The sequence below is a fragment of the Rhopalosiphum padi genome, chromosome 1 (assembly GCF_020882245.1).
Source record: "Rhopalosiphum padi isolate XX-2018 chromosome 1, ASM2088224v1, whole genome shotgun sequence".
NCBI classification, from domain to species: Eukaryota; Metazoa; Arthropoda; class Insecta; order Hemiptera; family Aphididae; genus Rhopalosiphum; species Rhopalosiphum padi.
Window position 1 is genome coordinate 1,858,309 of NC_083597.1, and position 17,808 is coordinate 1,876,116.

At 26.8% G+C, this 17,808-nt stretch overlaps 2 protein-coding genes across 2 annotated transcripts; one reads left to right on the top strand and one right to left on the bottom strand.

Annotated features, from left to right (window-relative positions):
- Positions 1-1,055: 1,055 nt before the first annotated feature.
- On the top strand, positions 1,056-7,486 carry LOC132918639 (trehalase-like). The gene is given in 10 exon segments (XM_060980026.1): positions 1,056-1,135; positions 3,518-3,909; positions 3,912-4,177; positions 4,263-4,387; positions 4,465-4,604; positions 4,693-4,859; positions 4,957-5,158; positions 5,728-5,924; positions 6,001-6,130; positions 7,383-7,486. Coding segments are annotated over 10 exon segments (1,803 nt in total).
- A 1,371-nt stretch (positions 7,487-8,857) lies between these two features.
- LOC132931993 (ubiquitin carboxyl-terminal hydrolase 43) lies at positions 8,858-16,587 on the bottom strand. Its single transcript, XM_060998152.1, has 12 exons — positions 15,766-16,587; positions 13,381-13,675; positions 13,074-13,316; positions 12,542-12,680; positions 12,318-12,462; positions 11,965-12,255; positions 11,787-11,892; positions 11,420-11,598; positions 11,123-11,328; positions 10,851-11,063; positions 9,399-9,499; positions 8,858-9,329 (listed from the first exon to the last, which is right to left on the bottom strand). Exons 1-12 carry the CDS (start codon positions 16,224-16,226, stop codon positions 9,225-9,227), a joined length of 2,484 nt encoding a protein of 827 aa, XP_060854135.1. The 5' UTR covers positions 16,227-16,587; the 3' UTR covers positions 8,858-9,224.
- Positions 16,588-17,808: the final 1,221 nt, after the last annotated feature.

Genomic DNA, 17,808 nt, shown 5'->3' on the forward strand with positions numbered 1-17,808 from the left:
ATAAAATTATTTTTGTCTATTGACATGTTTTTAACAAGTCCTGGCTGTAAAGTGTACAGGGTGCAGTTGAGACGGTTAGACTGCCGAACACGAGCGGATAAACTAAATATTATAAAGATTGTAATCGCGAGCATATATTTTAATACTTGAGTTTTCCATTAAACGAGACTATAATATTATATTGTTGTTTTCCGTTGCAAGGAGTCTTATAATAAGGAGAACCCTTTATAAAAAGGATTTACTGTATTATATAGGTAGGTGCACCTATACTTACTACAAAATTATTTAAGTTGTAAGTTCTAGTACAAGTACCCAATAATATAATATAATATACCCGGTCATATACCCGTATAATGCACCCGTAAACATATATGTATTGTATACTTACTGAGACTTAAGCTCTCCTCTTGATGAACTATTTCAAATTGTTCTCGTTTGTATTAGATATTGTAGTTGATGTGCAATAGTAATTATTTATATTATAGTGTTTATAGTTTATTATTTTTTAAATCTACGAGTATAATACCTGTTTAAATGAAATTCGTGTTTTTCAAGATATTTAATAACTGTATTACATTAATGTTAATATCAATGTTTATTTTATCGTAATTAAAAAGAAATTATTTAGTTATAGGTAAGTTATAATTTTATGCATAGATGAATATGCATAAGGCACTAGCTTCGATATTATTTTATGGATACAATAATAATTTTGACGCCACTGGTCTACATTTTTTTGGTAGAGACTAGTTCGTTTATTTTTTATTTTAAGAAATTCCTATCTAGTCGTTCAGTAACCAACTAAATAGTTATACAACGCTTTTCGTGATACGCTTTCAAATCGTTTTAATTTTTTAAATGTGAATTTAAAATAGAAATATATCATAATATGTTCAAAAAATGTTATGATCTTTATTTATAATGATAAATTGTCATTATTTTTTAAGAAATATTTATTCAATGTATTCAATTCTTCACCCTAAGGTATTATTTAACTATAAAATAATTTCCATTGTTTTTCCATTTTGACGCACATTTATAGTGTACTATCAATTATGTGGAGTGAACACACGCCTGCGAAGATTGGAAAAAGTGGAACTGTTTATGCATCCGACGCATTACAGCCAACATGTCTAAGGGTATCTATAGAATGATAATATGTACTATATTCAATTGGTTTACGGTTTACTCGTACCTTATTCGAATATGTTTTAAATTAAACAGGTACCCATTTAAAATCACCACGTGTATTCGTGGATATATTTTAAAATAATATTTCTGATATTGCTATTATATTTTAATATTGATTTACATAAATTATTTCTAAAATACATATTATATCTTTCAACACCTATGATAATTATTCCGTATTATTCCGCAAATCCCCGTTGACAAGTAAAAAAAAAAAAAGCAATCCAATCATATAAAGTTTAAGTACCTACTTAATATAAAAACAACTGTACATTATAATAGTTGGTCGACTTATCTACGGTGGTATTAGTTCAAATTATTAAGTATTTACTTTATATCATATCAATTTATTAATCATAGAGTCCGAACATAATACAGATAAATAAATTTTAACTACTTTTTTATTAAACTAAATAGTTGTTAAAATTTCATTTTTAGATACAATAATTATTTGGTCTAGGTACATATCGACATATCGTTATTTTTTAAAAACACGAAATTTATGTTTGATTAAATAATTATTTTGCTGTATAATATATAGGTTTACGACTTTAAGTGATTAAATTATCTAATATTATTGTTTTACCTATAATTTATTATATTATTACTTCGTGATAGCAGATAGGTATATAACAATAATAATAATAAAACTTTTTTTAAATGTTCATTTTGTATTGTCGTTTTAAACTTACACAGTTGTATACACATATTTAGTTTGAATATGTATATAAAAAATGGTACGATATTAAATTAAGATCATATTATATAACTTGATTTGTTTTTTTATCCATTTTAAATCAGTAAACAAATAAGAATATTCAAACTCACTAATTTAAAAAATGTACTGACAATCATTATATTTTTACAGAATTATTTAAATTTTGGTTTCATACACATAAAACTAAACATACTTATTTGTTATGCTTAAATATTTAAATAAAATCGAATTTCAACAAAATGACCTTGTTAAAATAAAATAATTAAGGAGGACGTCATACCCATATTTGTTATCACTAGGTATCAAATAACACATTTGTAATATAGCAAATCTATACATACCTACCAGATTATTTCTACAGTTTATTTATATAGTTTATTGGCAATATCGTAGCCAAAATTAATTAATAAATAATTATCGAATTTGTAGAGGAGAATATAAACAGTTTTCGAGCGATTTTTTCGTAATTTTATTTTAGAACGAGTCATACGAATTTGAAGATATTAATTATTAATTAGGAGATACCTTATTATAACTCATTTATCAATGTTTATATAAATTAATGTGTTTTCTTTGCACTCTATAGACTTGACTATACTACTGAACCGTTTTAAATAAAAGTTAATTAAATATAGCCATATACCTATAGATTCCTTGAGACTTGTGTAGCCGTGTTACAATACAATAAAAAATTATTTTATAAAACACATGTTATTTCAAAAATTTTTAATTTTTTTAAAATATATTTTTTTTAAATTCTAATTAATCTATAAAATATTCTGCTTCAGGATATGAAATTAAAAATGTATGTTGTCATATAAAAAAGTAAAAATTAAAAAAAATTATAACGATAAAAAAATATTTTAAAAAAAATGTTGTTTTATTCCATTAGAAAATATGAAATCATATTTTTTTAAAACCGTTTATACATTTTGAAATAATGAGTGTTATTCGATAAAAAAACATTCAGTTTATTATGATATTCATTATTACATGAAAAATACATAAATTTGTCGATGAAAAAATTAAAAACTTACGTATTTACCTGAATATTTTGTTTACAATACCCATTATTATTAAATATTAGATTTTGTCAACAATGTGTATTTAAATTGTTATTGTTTATTGATTAATGAAATAATCTTTTTAAGAAAATTTTTTTTCTATATAATCAATTTATACGTGATGTGTATAAACTGTAGATTGTACTACACTTAATACCAACAATAAAATAAAACAGTATTTGTCAATAGGCATATAAAGTTATATACCTAATCGTAATTCGTAGGTAATAATGAGCCGGATGCACAATTGATTGATCTTGTGCTGCACCTACATATGTCTGCAAACAGTGCAAACCCATATGAGCAATATGTATATAGTGTATTATATATTCTATAAATTACCTATATGGATATATAATATTAATATATAGGTATACATAAATATAACAATATATAGTCAATGCGGTGTTTACTTTTATTCACAGGTTAGATATATATATAACCTATAAATAACTAATTATTATAGCTCAGATACGGTTTATTAGCAAACATATATTATATATAATATACTAAATATATTGTTTATCCGTGATTGTTTAAATTATAGCAAACTCTACTGCCAAAGTGAATTCATGCATGACATACAATTAGCACGAATTTATCCGGATTCAAAAACTTTTGTGGATAAAAAATTGATGTGTACCGAGTCTGAGATTTTAACCAATTATAAGGCACTGAAAGACACTTACAAAGGTAGCGTACCACCAATTGAAGAGTTGATTAAGTTCGTCGACGAGCACTTAGAAGACGGCGATGAGTTGGAAGAGTGGATCCCTCCCGACTTCACCGATAATCCATCGATCGCCGACCGGATCATGGATCAAAATTACAAGCGGTGGGCATTGGGATTGAACCAAGTATGGAAAACCTTAGCGAGGAAAATTAAGGACGACGTGAAAATAAATCCTGATAAGTACTCGTTGTTATGGGTTCCAAACGGTTTATCATACCCGGAGGCAGATTTAGAGAGATTTATTATTGGGACACGTACTGGATTGTTAATGGACTTCTACTGTGCGACATGAAGGACACGGCGCGTGGTGTCATCGACAATGTTATATCTCTGGTGAATCAATTTGGTTTTATGCCGAATGGCGGACGAGCATACTATCTAAACAGATCACAACCACCAATGCTCATATTGATGGCATTGAGTTACTATAAAGCAACCAACGACTTTGATTATATTAAACAAATCATTCCAGTAAGTTCAAACATTAATAAATTATTCATATAAAATGTAATTGCCTACACAATATATGATATACGTCGAGCAATCATTGTCGTAGGACTTGGAAAGCGAATTCCATTTTTGGACGGAAAATCGGATGGTGACTTTCGAGAAAGACTGTAAATCTTATAGAATGGCAAGATACTACGCGCCGTCGAGGGGACCAAGACCGGAGTCATATAGGTTTGTATGAGCTATTAACACGATTGACGATTGACAAATATTACAATATTAATACATACCTATGAATATCGATATAGAGAGGACTACGAAGTAGCTGAAAAATTTAACACCGAAGACGAGAAAGATGATATGTATTCCAGGCTTAAGTCTGGCGCCGAATCCGGATGGGACTATTCCAGCAGATGGTTTGTCACAACCGACCAAGACTCCGAACGTGGTTAGCTCTCGGGTCTTATAAATAAAAATATATGTCAAATGTTCGTAGTAGGTAGGTAATTAAAATACGAAATATGTTTAAAACACAGATCAACTATCAGACGTGCATACGCCAAGTATTATACCAGTTGAATTAAACAGTATACTAAATCAAAATGCACGTATATTGAGTACGTGGTTTGGTCAGATAGGAAACAAGTACAAAGCCACTAAATATTGTGTCATCGCGCAAGAATTTCTCAAAGGCATACAAGAAGTTAGCAACTAGTTATTCTAACGATAGAATTTCTCTGTTTATATATAATTGAAAACGTTATTATTATTTTCGCTAAAAAACAAAACATCTTCTGCAGGTCATGTGGAGACCGGACAGAGGTGCGTGGTTTGACTGGGATTTAATAAACCACAAAAATCAAGATTGTTTTTTTGTATCCAATATTGTGCCTTTGTGGACAGGAAGCTATAACATGCCAAAAGATGCGGTGGCCAATGATGTGCTAAATTATTTAAGGGATGAAGGGATTGTAGAACCGGATTTCAGCATAAGTTTTCATGGTATTATAATAATTGTAGCACAATCAAATATACTTGAACGGTTAAACCACTTATATATTATTAGATTTAGTTACATTTGTAGATTATATACCTAAAAATTATATACTTAAATATAATATGTATTAGAAAAGAAGCGAGAAAACATGATTTATTCAATTTAATAAAATAATAAGTACTTATTTGTACTAATATGTAGATATATTACTATATAATTGGTATTAATATTGAATTGTATTCATTAAATTTACCCAAGGGCGTAGCTAGGGGAGGGTTTCAAGGTTCAGACCCCCCCTCTCCCGAAATTTTTTCTTGAAATGAGATTTAATAGGTTTAAATGCCTATTATATATTTTAAAACTTGTATAATATAACATATTTATTATTTATACTCTAAACTTCCTCCAAAATTTTTATCTGGCTACGGTCTTGAATTTACCTACAACATATTACTTAATACTTAGACGATTGCTTAGTTTTTAGAATTTAATAGACTACGAGTTTTTTTTTATACATACGCTTGCAACTTAGATCATACATAGCAGGTAATTATTTCATAATTTCTTCCTATAGGAACGCCTACGTCCATGTACATATCGTCACAACAGTGGGATTATCCAAATGCTTGGCCTCCTCTACAAGCTTATATTATTCAAGGTCTGGACAGGACAGAACAAGAATTCGCACAACAAGTGGCGGCGAAAATGGCAGAGGTCTGGTTGAGCACAAATTATAAAGGATTTGCGGAAAGATCGATAATGTTTGAAAAAGTAGGAACTAGGAATTATCCACAAAACGTTGTTTTTTTTTTAAAAATATTTTGTGACGTTGAAATTATTGTTGTAGTACCACGTCGAAACGCCGGGAGAAACTGGTGGCGGTGGTGAATATGTTCCACAGACTGGTTTCGGTTGGTCAAATGGTGTGGTGTTAGAGTTCTTAAACCAATGGTATACCTGCCATACTGACACCAATGGTAAAATTAATTATTAAAAACTAGAGGGGACTATGGCACCTGATAGTTTCGCTCAACAAACCAACTTTTTAATATTTTGTTGGCGACCCAAGAAAACTATAGCCATAGACGTATTTGAGGAGTGGATTGTGGCGGGGCTTAGCCCCCCCCCCAAAAAAAAATATGGGCCCATCTAAATTTAAAAAAATATTCAAATCAATAATTTTTACGATATTTAAAATTAATAATTATTGACGTCGATCAAAAAAAATATATCGATAAAAATAATTGTTTATGTATTATGCCACTTTGTCCATCACATTATTTACATTTCTTATAATAATATACAATATAGTGCGTTATTTTCGTCTGTCAATGTTATGTCGTTTAGGTTAAATTGTGCTTATTTTAAATGTTAAGAGGACGTCACATCCCGGCTTCCGTATGTGTTGTCTTACACACGTACGACATAGACAAAACGCCCTTACGCAGTCTGAGTAGAACTCACTGAATTTTGGTTCTAGAGTAAATAATATACCTATTATAAAATTAAAAGATGACAATATTTTGGAGGGCAAGACGACGAGTTTTTTTTTAAAGTTAAAAGTTATTTAAACTTTAAACATTTTGAAATGTTTGCTATTTCTAAACGATATAACGAACATCATACTGGGAATAATGGAAACAACTCATCGTCTTGCTTTCCAATTAACCAGCACTTTAGGGAATATTGTAGAAACGACCCTTTGATGCAAAAGTTATTATTTAACTTAATACCTAGAATCTAGATACACTATAATATTGCTATTATTTAAAGTATAAGAATACTATTTAGTTGGAGAATTAAAAATAAAAATAATAAAATGTTCACAAGTTATTTGGATTTTATATGATGTATATTTACAATCTATAGATGTACACTGGTTGTACATATGTCTACAACTAGGAGAGCTACAACCCCCCCCCCCCCAAAAAAAAAAACAAATTTTCTAACGACTTTTACATTATGAAAATGTTCCGTATGATTATTGACCATGCGTAAAATAAAACCTAGTCTGAGACCCGAGTACAAATCTCACGATGTAATACTATTAGATGCTTAATCTAAAAAATCATTACCTATGCAATATTGATATTTTTCCAGTCTTGTATTTTAATTTTAAATTATAGAAATTTAATAAAATAAATAATTATTATTTTATAATAAATTTTAGATTATTTTGGCACATAATTCTGTATATTTCTGATAGTTTTTTTTTATATATTCTTATAGAGCTTCCGAATAGTAATCCAAGAAACAGCTCATCAGATGGATCCAATTTATTGAAGAGCAATTTTAAAAGTTTCTGCCAATTTTTGGAAGATAACAATAATTGATATTACTAAATAAAATAAAATTACAAAATTGAGATTTGCATTTCATAACGTTAAGAAGAAAAATGTTTGATTTTATTATTTTTCATACACGTCATTTTATTTCAGAAATATTATCATCATAACATAATTTTAAGGGAATTGCAAGCGGTCAGTTATTTTGACCAAAATGTAGGTATCTATCAATCTTTTGTGAATCGTACTGATAATTGATGAACCTAGTAGTAGGTAATGCGATTACACTTTTGAAAACTTGTATGGATTTATATTTATATTTTGTCTACTTGAGAAGATCAGGCCACTCTTAAAATTTTGTTTCCTAACTTCTATGAATATAAATAAAATTCTAAATTTAAATTAAAAATCTTGAATATGCCTAACCTGATCAACCTCACATACACATATTAACGAATTTAAATCAGTTTTACAAGTTTTATGGTAGGTATTATTTGATAATTGATCTTCAATAGTTACTAGTTAGGTCCATTGGTAAGAGGTAGGATTGACAAAAAAATATGCATTATTTTATCGTTTGTGTAAGAGACGACACAGTGGTGAATTGATGAAGCACTGGAGCGCTTCGCTACTTCTTACACAACATTCATAATCACACATACTAATTAACACTTCACTTACTCCACAATCTTTACAAAATTAGAATGCACGTACTTAGTAAAAAAGTTATACTAAACTTTAAAATTAAAAATTCATTTTTGCATTTCACCATAAAATCATTTTTACATAATACCTATTATAAATTACAAATAGGCCACCAAAATACATATCGAGGGTAATAAAAACAATCAATCAATTCTCTGTTTTATACAGAAATATATTAGATTTCAATTATTTATTTAGCTTATAGATAATGTTTTTATTTTTATTTTATTTGTTAAATTTTTTTTATTATATTATAGAATTATTTAACAGTCTAACAGATCATAATTTGTAAAAAGTTTTTAAATTATGTAACAAAATTTCATTAATATTTTATTATTTTATTTTTTATAAAAAATATTGCATTATTTTCAAATAATTTTTCACTATAATCTTATAGTCCATAAGTTATAAAGAAAAAGTATCATCTTACTTTATTCATTTTTTTTTTTTTAACATTTTTGGTTCATCAGTGTATTAAATAATTATTTATTAAAATAATATATATATTTAATTTGTAGTAATAAAATTAGAAAGTAAAAACAACAGTAATAATCACATTCCCTATTTTTTATCACCTTAATATCTAATATAATACTAAGCTCTAGTTTTACAAGGCATTAGGTTTTACAACATTATACACATAATATGATAGACAAAAACACTAAATATTGAATTGCAGTTTCCTATAAAAATTTAAAAAAAAAACAAAAACAATTTTATTTTCTGAAATATTTTATTATCAACATTTTTTAAGGGACATATTGTTGAGCATATATTGAAACATTTTCAATATCATATTCATATTTATGATTTCCAATCTCTTCAGAATAAAGTATAAAAATCAGAAAACTGTAGTAAGTACAAATTTTGTTTCTCCATATAGTGTATGGAAATTGTATAAATGAATAAGGAATGTTCCTTCTTATGAGCAAATTAATTACCTTTTGCCAAAATTTTATTGTAATCATTTATGTATACCTAACTTAAATATTATAAAAACAATTAATAATTCTTTAATGGTAAGCAATTTGAAATTCTTCAAAATAACAACCTTAAAACAATGATAATATCACTAAAAATTTTAAATACACGACTCTTTAGCATTATGTAAAAGTTTCTTGAAATTTTTTTCAGTATCATCGAGACGAACATCAGTTGGCCTTATCCCATTTACCATAGGTGAACTCTAAAAAAAAAAAACCAATCAATTATTTTTGTTAACTGATAACTTAAAAACATTGATTGAAATATTTACCGATCTCGAAAACACCATATCATTTTCTACTGTCGATGACCTGGAAATGGTATGACTGGATGGTGAATCACTTAACTCTGCGATATCATCATTATTGTGCTCTAAAAAAAAAAAAAATTAAAATATAATTTAAAATAATAGGTATTAAGTTGTTGCTGCTTATTGGGCTCGTTTTGAGACCATAGCAATTAAGTCTTGATTCTATTAACAGAAAGAATCAAGTTATAAGTGATAAAAAGAAATTAGACCATATACTTATAAAATATTCATTATTATTTATTTTTATGTTATTTATTAAGTATTTATCATTTTATTCACTAAATGAAAATCCTGAAAAATTAACCTTATTTTTAGTTATTTATGCAATCATGTGTTTTAATTTACCCAATTAAATTAACCGGTGAAGTTACTGGTGAGTCCAATAGACAAATATATTTCCTATGAATCAGTAATTGGTACTAACTTGTTAGAATCTAATAGATGTATGAATCATTTAACCGCGAGTCTTATAAGCGCCAGCTACTACATATATTAGAAATTAATTAATAATATATTCTAAACATAATATTTTTGAAGGTTTTTAATTTTTTTTAAATATACTATACTTTTTACTCCTCATTTGTTGTTTTTATTATTAATTACAAAATTGAATGTGCCATTATATTTTTAATTTTTATTTGCATACATGTTAAAGCGAAATTAAGTTGCATGAACACAAAATGATGCACCAAGCAATGAATATGCTCAACGCTTCTTTATTCTTATCTTTCAATAATATATTTATCCAAATTTTTAATTTTCTTGTTTTAAATAAAGTAAAACATCTTAATAACAGAGGTTTTATTGTAAATTAAGAGGTTATTTTAAATATATATTTGATTTAATTTAATTTATTACACTCAATTGCTTAGCAGATATATTTTTTGAAAGGTTATTAAATCTAAATATGAATTTAAATGAGTAGTTTCTGAGTTATTAAACTGTATGATATAATAGTTTTGCACAACGGTTTTACATAACATAACAAAATAGATGAATATTTAGTTTAGTTTTCATTTTACTCACAATTACAAATCATAAAAAATTAGATAATAGATTTGTATAAATGACAATAATTTACAATAGGTCTAAACCTATTATTATTAGTTTATTAAGGTTAATAAATTAAAAATTATTTGTTAGAATTTCATGCAAGATACATCAACATTTAAAAAAAAGTAATTTTTTAATAAATTATACAAAAAAGAAAGATGTTTTTAAAAATAGAAGTTTATATCATCCGCAAACTTAATAGTTCTTAAATAGTATAAAAAATTTAAATTTTAAAATTTATTCCATAAGCACAATTCCAAAAACCAAAATAAGAATAAAGGAACAACAAGAATGAACATTTTATAATAAATTACATTAACACATTAATAAGAATTGTATTTTAATTAGTTTTTAAGTTACCTATATTATCAACTATTTGTCCAACCGAATGGCTATTTGATATGTGTGCATGTAACCTTGTGGCCCAATGGTCAGAATTATTGAGAATCATATCTCGTCGTTGGTAAAACAACATGTATGCTGATGTTGTAACTAGAGAAGTATCAGGTATTGGTGTAACTTTAGTATCGTCAAAACTGTACCATTGTTTATCATATGGATTTTTACAAAATGCTAGAAATAAAAAAATATTTTTTATCATTACATTTTAACCATAATTAATGTATATTAACCAGTATAATGTCCACTATGAGGATCTGATCCATGATGATTGCATACAGCATAAAGATCATATAGATTACGATCCTGTATAGAAGATAATCGACGAGAAGCTAGAGGCTTCAATGGTACCCTAACATCCCGACCTATAGCTAAATGTGGGGTCATATCAAAACTAAACAAAGGAAAATCTACAAGTACTGAAAGTTTTGTTGGTTGCCTGAAAATAAAAATATTTATACTAAGTATATATATACCTACAAATAATGAAATACAGTAAATTGTTAATGTTTTATATTATTATTAAGTACCTGTTATTGTGCTGTCGCGATGACGGTAGTGAAAGAGATTGTCTAAACCGTTTTAGATGAACTACTAAAATATCAGGTAAAGTCCATAATCCAAGTTTTTTCACAACTTCTTGTTTAAGATTGCATTGTGGACAATGCCAAGCATTTTCTGGACCCAATACTTCTTCTTTTGTGTACAGCTAAATGTAGAATACAAATATTATGTTACTTACAATTAATTCATAAATAATGTGAAGCTTAAATACATTTTTAATTATGGGTTTTTTTTAAACCCATATTTTATTTTTATATAAATATTATTTGATCTAATTTAAACCATAATAATTTATTTTTACAGCAATTTAAGTAAAAATAATGATAAACTTACATCAAAACATTGTTCAAGCGTAATAGATGTTCCCTTTTCAGAATTTAATTTTAGCTGCTTTACACTAGCATGTTCTTCAACTTGATCACAATGATCAGCAATTGTTCTAAAAAATATAAAAAATAATGATTATTAATAACCTTTTTTTTAAAAGTATTATATTTCTTTTAAAACTTACGCTTCCTTAGCATGGAGATTCCATTCAAGAATTAATTTTATATGAGGTTGATCTCCAGACATAGCTAATGCTTGATCAATTGGATCGGTAAAAAGCGGTAATTCAACTGTTGGATCTAAGTATTGAGGTAAATCACTAGCATCAGCTAATCGTATACCAAATAATGGTATTTCTTGCTCAGTTGTTAATATATCATCATGTAACATCACTGCCATTTCCTTAAGTAAAAGTTTTTGAAGGTCCTTGTAGGATGTTTCTCGACATATTTGCATGGTATATGCACTTCCAAATCTGATATACAGAAATAAAAATACTTATACAATGAATACACATAATAAAACCAAGAAAACAACCTCGAACATTGATCTTCAACAACAAGAATATTAACCCAACATAGTAGTAAGTAAGGTCCACTCTCATTACTGCAATCGTTCAATTTTGGAAGTTCTAAACAGTATAAGGGATCAGATTCTTTTATCATAGATGCTGGCATAGAATCTGAAAAATATATATTATTTTAAATTTATTTACATTATACTACAAGTATAAATAAAAAATAGAAATAAAGAATAATTACCACAAAATGTTCGATTAAAACCTATATCAGTTATTTCAGTAATTAACATATGCTCTTGGTATATACCAGTATAAGACCATAATAACTCTCGAAATTCAGCTATACTACTATCAACTGGAAGAGACAATCCAAGTTTAACCTGTAAAACAACATTGTATTAATTACATTAATATGACTTATTGTTAATAGAAAATATATGGTATTATTTATTATTTTATAGCTTTTAATATTAATATTGTATAAACAGGGTGATTAAGGCAACATTATCCATTTTATACTTAAGAATATTTAAACAACAATTTGTCTGATACTGAATATTTTTATAAAAAAATTTAAATTATCTGGATTGTATTATAAATATGAATAATATGATCAATATTTTTAAATAAAAAGTGTTTAGGTTAATGTTAATAGAAAAAAAATTATATTATTTTAAATAACTCTAATAAACTTTTAAAATAAGAGTTATAAAATTAATAAACATTTAAGAATAATAAAAAAACTACTACTAAATAAGCACATTTAAACTTACATCTCTTGGTTGTTGGGAAGTATAAATAACAGTAATAAAAACAGGCATTGAATAACATTGTGGTACTGGTATTGATATACATAAAAATGGATCAAATGTATTGGATTGGCGCATACAGCGTGGACATGTAAGTGAGGATTTAAATTGTGCTTGAAATACATCATGTATAAAGGACTCATTGCAACGTATATGATTAGCAAGTGTCTCAGCTGCTACTTGTTCATCAGGCCTTCCAAATGTGTTCTGAGAAAAACAATAATGATAAGTAAAATAATAGATAAAAACAATTAATAATTAAGCATCTTACTCTAATCGTTTTATATTTTTTTTTTGTAGCTATGTTTAAATCTTCATGAACCTTATCCAAAAGCCATAATAAGAATTCTTGTGCGTCATGCTGATTATTTCCTCTATATTGAGTACCATATTTGTCTACAATTGTTTTAAATTGATTTGACATGTCTGGGTCATATTTGCATAGCCATATAGATTTCAATAATAGTGCCAGCTGTTCAGTCATCTCTCCACGTGTACCATATTTCTTAGAGTTCAATTTATTTCTTCGAGTGAGGTCCATTTTGTATTGATCCATAACAAAATATCTACAGAAAAATTAAAATCACAATATTAAAATATTTTCCTGGTATTTCATTGGTATTAAAATTAAAATAATTTCATTAGGAACCTAATAATATAAAAAAAAATATATTATTAATTGTTTAAATATTTAAAGATAAGATAAGATGTCCATCTATATTATAATTATTTAAAAAATTAATTATGTATTTTAAGAAGAACAAAGTGCAACAAATTAAATTTCTGGTCATTTCTTTAATAGGTAACAAATAATCATAAGAATAATTTTACACAAATGTCAAATGATTATAAGAGTGTTAACTGTCCATTCTGCTATAGTCAGTGGTGACCTCAGGATTTTTTCCAACAAAAATCTAATTTTTGGTAGGGTTCAATAAAATAATAATACCATAACTGTGGGGTCTTACTACAGCATTGTAAAATTTGAAATGTGATCAAACGGGTAGTGGGCTAAACAATTGCAAAACAAGCCATGGTCAGTATAGCCCATCTGACTACGTAATAAAATATATATTTTCAAAGATTAGAATATAGAATAGTTATTTTTAGAATTAATAAACAGTAAAATATTGTGAATAATATGCTAGTGTAGGTAATCATGAAAAACATATAATTACCTAATTAGAAGTATTTAAGTACCCATATCTAACTATCCCACTTTAAGAAAATATAAATATACCCAATAAAATCACAAAATTATTTTTAAAACTGCATATTGTAACAGATTATTAATTATTGTATAAGATATTTAGTTTTACAATAAATAAACATAAACAAAGAAGTTTATTAGTATACTTTGGCACTTTCTGTTAATAGCATTTATATGTTTATGATGATTATTATTAGTTGTCATATACAAATTAGGTAATAACTAGAATTCTATACAGTTATATTCTGGCACAATACAGGGTGATTCTTTTATCATAAAACACTCGTTATTTCAAAAAGTATTCATATTTTTGAAAAAAATTTTTTACATAATTTCTAGTTGTTAAAAAAATATTTTTAAATAATTTTTATCCTTATATTTTTTTAAGTTTTTTACTTTTTTGAATGAATTATTTAAAAATATAATTTTTTAATAAAAACGTTGTTTTTTTAACAACTTGAAACTATGTAAAAAAATGTTTTTAAAAACATGAATACTTTATTAAATAACAAGTGTTTTATGATAAAAGAATCACCCTGTATAACAAGTACTTATAGGTACTATTTTTAAGTGATTAAATAAATACAAAATGGAATTTTAGAGATACTTCAAACATTAATACTGATTAATTATTTTAAGCTAAAAATGTGTCAATGAAATAATAAATTTAGAACCTTAACAATCTCACTCAAATGGTTTATTGAAATAGGTAAACTGTTACAATGAATCAAAACATTGTTTAATTTAATTTTTTATGAAACATTGAGCAATTGTGTGTATGTGTGTGTAACAAGGTACCCATGTACACATTATTCATAACAGCATTAATCTTAGTACAGGGGAGGGGGTCAATACTGAGGTAGTACAGTTAAACGAGTACAAATCTAATTAATTTTTGAGATGGGGCTCATAATTAAATTTAAAAAAATAATTGAAATTTCAATACATATTTTAAGGTAAGAACAAAAACCATTGAGTACTTATTAAATATTACATGGGTACATACTTTTTATTAATTTGATTTTTATTTAGAAATAGATAGCTATTTAAAAATGGTAAAATAATAAATGCCCAGTAAACATAATATATTATACCTATGTTATTAATTAATGAATAAATTACTTATCAAATATGAATAAGTAACACAATATTAAGGTTAGGAATTATTTTTTAAAATACATGCAATTATTAACTAAGATTAACTTCATGTTACTTAATTAACTGAAAATTTGTATTTAAAAGATAAGTAATAAACATAAATAAAACCAAAATAAAATTGTATTTTTATAACCATTTATATAATTTATACCTACACAACTTTTGATTATACTAGATTTATATTTTAAAAAATTACTTGGAAATTAGGTAGCATCTAGGGAATCTAGATTTAGAAAACCTTGTTAAAACTTAAATTTAGATAATAAATGCATTTCAAAGGTAAATTACCTGGCTAGAACATCTGTATGACTTAAGCACTGTAATACAGCATTTATAAAACATGTATTTCCTTGGTTACGCAGACCAACCACACCCGGAACTTTGTCACCGCTTAAAATTTTTGGAGTTTGATAGGTGTTATCGTTGTAGATGTCTGTTGACGAGCGTGAAACATAAGCATCATACTTGGAACACAGATTGCTCTTGTCCTGTTGTAAACCTAGGTATGACATTTTCTGCAACATTTTTCCAAGCACTTTGTTCCATGATGAGGGTTTCCTCAACATTGACAACTTTAATCTAGCATCATCTACATCACTAGGCTTCACATGTTTGTTGCGTATTAGGTCACGTTTAAGTGAGAAAGATCGTTTTAACTTGGACGTCGGTGGATTGGGGTCTTCATTGCGGGTCATGTTGTGCAGCGCTTCGGCCGAAGTACGTTTCTTCAGCAACGATATTTCGTCCATTTCGAAACGTCACCGATAGATTTTGGTAACATTAGAACAGTATGTATAACTGTATAAGTGATTAATATAAAAAAAAAAAGTAAAAACAATAAAACAAAACGAATGGGAAGAGTAGTTGAACACACAAAATAGGAATTTTGCAAGTATTTATATTATGTACACGATTTGGCAAGTTATGTAGCTGCAAGCAGTATTAGAACGTCTGTTGGACGGCGACACATCCGAACCGATCGAACGGCGCGTCGATTAATCAAAAATTCACAATACTTCAAACACTATAAGGTCTATAATATCAAAATACAAAATAATAATAATATTATGTAGGTGCCTACAAACTATATTATTATATTATTATTGTATATCGTTTCACGGGAAAAATTATCAACTCGTTATCGAAAACCTTCAGACATTACAGTGCTACCGCCAAACCGACGAAGAATGATGATGATTACGTATAAAAAAATAAATATATATATATTGTACGTCATATTTTAATAAGCCCGAATACACTTTATTGTAACACAATTGTATTGTTTTTTATTGTAATTTTTTTTTTTATTGTTTTCACCAAGGTGAAAAGATGTACTATTGGTAAAATATTTTATGGAATAAATTGTCTTAGATACCTATAGATAATTATTGTGGTTCAAGAGGTAATGATCCGTTTTTCTAAACAACAGGTGAACTGACCACATAATATTATCATATGCAATTATAAATTTTGTTTTCTATTCACATAACATTCATTACAACTTATAATCGCGATTGAAATATTGAAATATTTGATAATATAGTGATGGTAATATACTATTTATTGAAGTATTGTCTAGAACACTAGGTGCATCATAGTCACAGGGAGTAAAAACGAGTTAAGATATTTCAGGTATCAGGTTTCGGGTTCCACAGTTCCACACCAGATAAATTTTGGGCGGTGGTAAACTCCCGATTTTTAAAAATAGTAAATTTCCCCGGGTCAATATTATGTTTTATGTTTACAGTTTACCTGAAGTAAATGTGTAAACTCTCCTGGATCAACATTTTCAAACTGAAATATACATAAAAATTCAAAGTTGCAATAAATTTAACATAACAAGTAAAAACTGTAATTAAAAAAATAATGAAAAAGCTGAAAGCTCTATCTCAAAAAAATTAAATTTAAACATTTTTATTTTATTATTTTGTATTTATTTTGTATCTTAGATTTATTTCATGAATTTTTATTTTTTTTATTGTATTTTGACTAATATTATAGCTCATATAGTCATATAGCAGCTAAAGGCATTAATTAATTTATATTATATTATTATTATTATTATTATTATAGGTATGATTGACTAGTTTTCAATGAAACATGAATTTATATTAGATTTATTTTATGATTTTTATTAAATTAAATAAGTAGTATTGAAGACCTAGGAGAAAAAGTTCCCTCCAGTACCTACCTACTACCTGACGGAAACATGTAAACTCTCCTGGGTCTTCAATATGGAGCTAGGTAAATTGGGTCCGCGATAATGTTGGTCCATTTTGAAAGCGGTAAGTTGAGTCCCGGATATAAAAAGGTAATAGGTTAGTTAGGTTA

What these genes read in the sequence shown, in the direction of transcription:
- LOC132931993 (XM_060998152.1), bottom strand. Translation starts at nt 16,226, where the DNA reads ATGGACGAAATATCGTTGCTGAAGAAACGTACTTCGGCCGAAGCGCTG. An exon ending in AATCTCCATGCTAAGGAAGC is followed by an intron (nt 11,893 to 11,964) that starts GTAAGTTTTAAA and finishes TATATTTTTTAG; the next exon opens with AACAATTGCTGATCATTGTG. An exon ending in TCGCGACAGCACAATAACAG is followed by an intron (nt 11,329 to 11,419) that starts GTACTTAATAAT and finishes TTTTATTTTCAG; the next exon opens with GCAACCAACAAAACTTTCAG.